The sequence below is a fragment of the Temnothorax curvispinosus genome, unplaced genomic scaffold, assembly GCF_003070985.1.
Source record: "Temnothorax curvispinosus isolate PA1 unplaced genomic scaffold, ASM307098v1 QBEX01002491.1, whole genome shotgun sequence".
Lineage (NCBI taxonomy): Eukaryota > Metazoa > Arthropoda > Insecta > Hymenoptera > Formicidae > Temnothorax > Temnothorax curvispinosus.
Window position 1 is genome coordinate 1 of NW_020212271.1, and position 2,276 is coordinate 2,276.

Genomic DNA, 2,276 nt, shown 5'->3' on the forward strand with positions numbered 1-2,276 from the left:
AATAAACTGTAAAAATTGCAAGCTAGAGTAGTAATAGTTTTTTAAATAAATTTAAAGATTATTTTTTTTCAAAATTTATTCAAAGCTGGTTACTGCTCTTTATAGTTTTTAAATATTTAACTTTAAACATCTAAGTAATAAAAACTTATAAAGATGATTGATTGCTTAAAGATTATTATATAAATTAAAACTAATTAATTTTCCAACTAAATTAAATAGAAAATTATCCAATTAAAACTTATTTGAAAGAAGAGAAAAAAGAGAATTAACATATATTATTTAATATTTTGACTTGTTTTTCTTAATTTACAACTTGTCGATTCTAAACTTCAAGACTTTACCGCAAAAGCCTCCTACGTGCTTATGGAAAGGTCACCCCCCACGCCCACGCTCCACCCAACCTTTGAATTTTCTTGTTCAACCTCGACCTTCTGTTCAACCAACAGCAATGTTCGATGTAAGTGGCAAGCATTATTTCAGATTTTCTAAAGAAAGATTTTAATTTCTTTTAGAGCCATATGAGTTAGATCTTTAAACTTGCGCTACGTTTTTGTATCTTCAACTTTCGGAATCTACAAATCCTTTTCTTATGACTGCATCATATACTAGATAAAGTATTTCCAAACTGTACTGTTTCTCACTGATCCAGGTGTTGCCGCGGCAAGTAGAATCTGACGGGTGCAACAATCAAGAAGAATCATACGAATCCAACTGTCGACCAGAAAATCGCATTCCAACGCTAACACCCTATGTTACCTCCAGATTCCTCAACGGTTCTCAGGAGCCTCGCGCAATGACATATCACGGCGGTGCACCTTTCGAATCACCTATGCCCTATACATCTTCGCAGATGTCCACAGAAAACAATCCTAGTATGATGCCTAGCATGATGTCGGATCAACCTATCTTCTTTCCTTCAGAAGAAACTTACAGAGAAATGGTAAGTACTAAACTAGATATGAATTAAGTAATAATCATATGGTCCTACATTGTTATTGAGATAATACGAGCGATATTGCCCGATATCCCAATGGTACGATTCTTGGAAAGCGATAAAAACCTTAATCCAACATCAAAAGATTCCTATGTGCGCGCAATTCTATTGTTTCTCTAAAAAATTTCTATGATGATGTTCTGTAAGGTCTTCTTTATAGACAGTTCGACAGTTCAATTAGGAAGAGCTACATAATATTTGATTTCACGTACAGATTTACCTTTATATCCGCGATAACCTCATTAAGGAAATTGGATCAAGCAAGCTTAAAAATCAAACGTCTAAAGTCTAAAGTATATTTAAAACTTTGTACAGAGCACTCGTGTGCCTTTAATGGAAATATTCTTAGGTATTATTTGTTCAAAAAAAAAAAAAAATAAAAACAATTATTCATAAAAACCTTTTACATTGTTCTCCCTCCAGTCCTCTAATTAGCATCTAGTTCAATTCATTTATAGCCTATATATAGCATATATAGATATTACCTCTGAAGCATTGCGTTGCGTTTGGAATCTTTTGATGCGAACGAGACAAAACATTAGCTGTGCGCTTAACGGCTAAAAGCGTACAGCAAAAAATTAAAAATGGACAATAATCGCAAATTTGTGTTGGAAGAGACCATCGATTACATATTAATAAATGACACTAAAAAAATTCAAATTCTAATTTTGAAGAGAAAATTAATTCTGAGAAAGACATTAAGATATCTAAATATATATCATAAAATGCAGTTTTTCACGAATAATAAATATTAAATTATTTTTTTTGCAGGAAGGAAGACATCATAAAAAACAGTATTTTCCTGTGAACCTTTCAGTGCAATTCCCTATCGTATATCCAGGATCCGGCAATTCTCCTAAATATTATGAACCCGTATATCAACCTTCATATACCAATCCCTCACCCACTTACGCCTACCCAACTTCTTATCAAGTCTACGGAAATTACGGAACCCCTTATCCGGCGGGCTATGGCTCTCAAACTTCAGCAAGTGTACCGGCAATCACCGTAAATACGGGTGGACCATTTTATCGCGAATCGCAACACGTTGACTCATTGTCTCAATTCAATGAAATGAAAATGCTACCAGGAGAAGCGTATTCGACTGCTACCGAAATAACTGATGCCCCCAACAACCAAAAGCGAGAGTTTGACGTCACTCAGTTGAAGAGCGAGCATGAAGAAATTACACAGAAAGAGAAGTAAAACATCATCAAGGAGACAATCCTTGAGGATTCAAATGCGCAAACACGTCTAAATAATTTGTCAATTTAGCTAACAA

General features: G+C 34.2%; 1 protein-coding gene across 1 annotated transcript; it reads left to right on the forward strand.

Moving 5' to 3' along the window:
* The first annotated feature begins 345 nt into the window (after nt 1-345).
* On the forward strand, nt 346-982 carry LOC112451735. Its single transcript, XM_025011559.1, has 2 exons — nt 346-457; nt 650-982. Exons 1-2 carry the CDS (start codon nt 449-451, stop codon nt 965-967), a joined length of 327 nt encoding a protein of 108 aa, XP_024867327.1. The 5' UTR covers nt 346-448; the 3' UTR covers nt 968-982.
* Nucleotides 983-2,276: the final 1,294 nt, after the last annotated feature.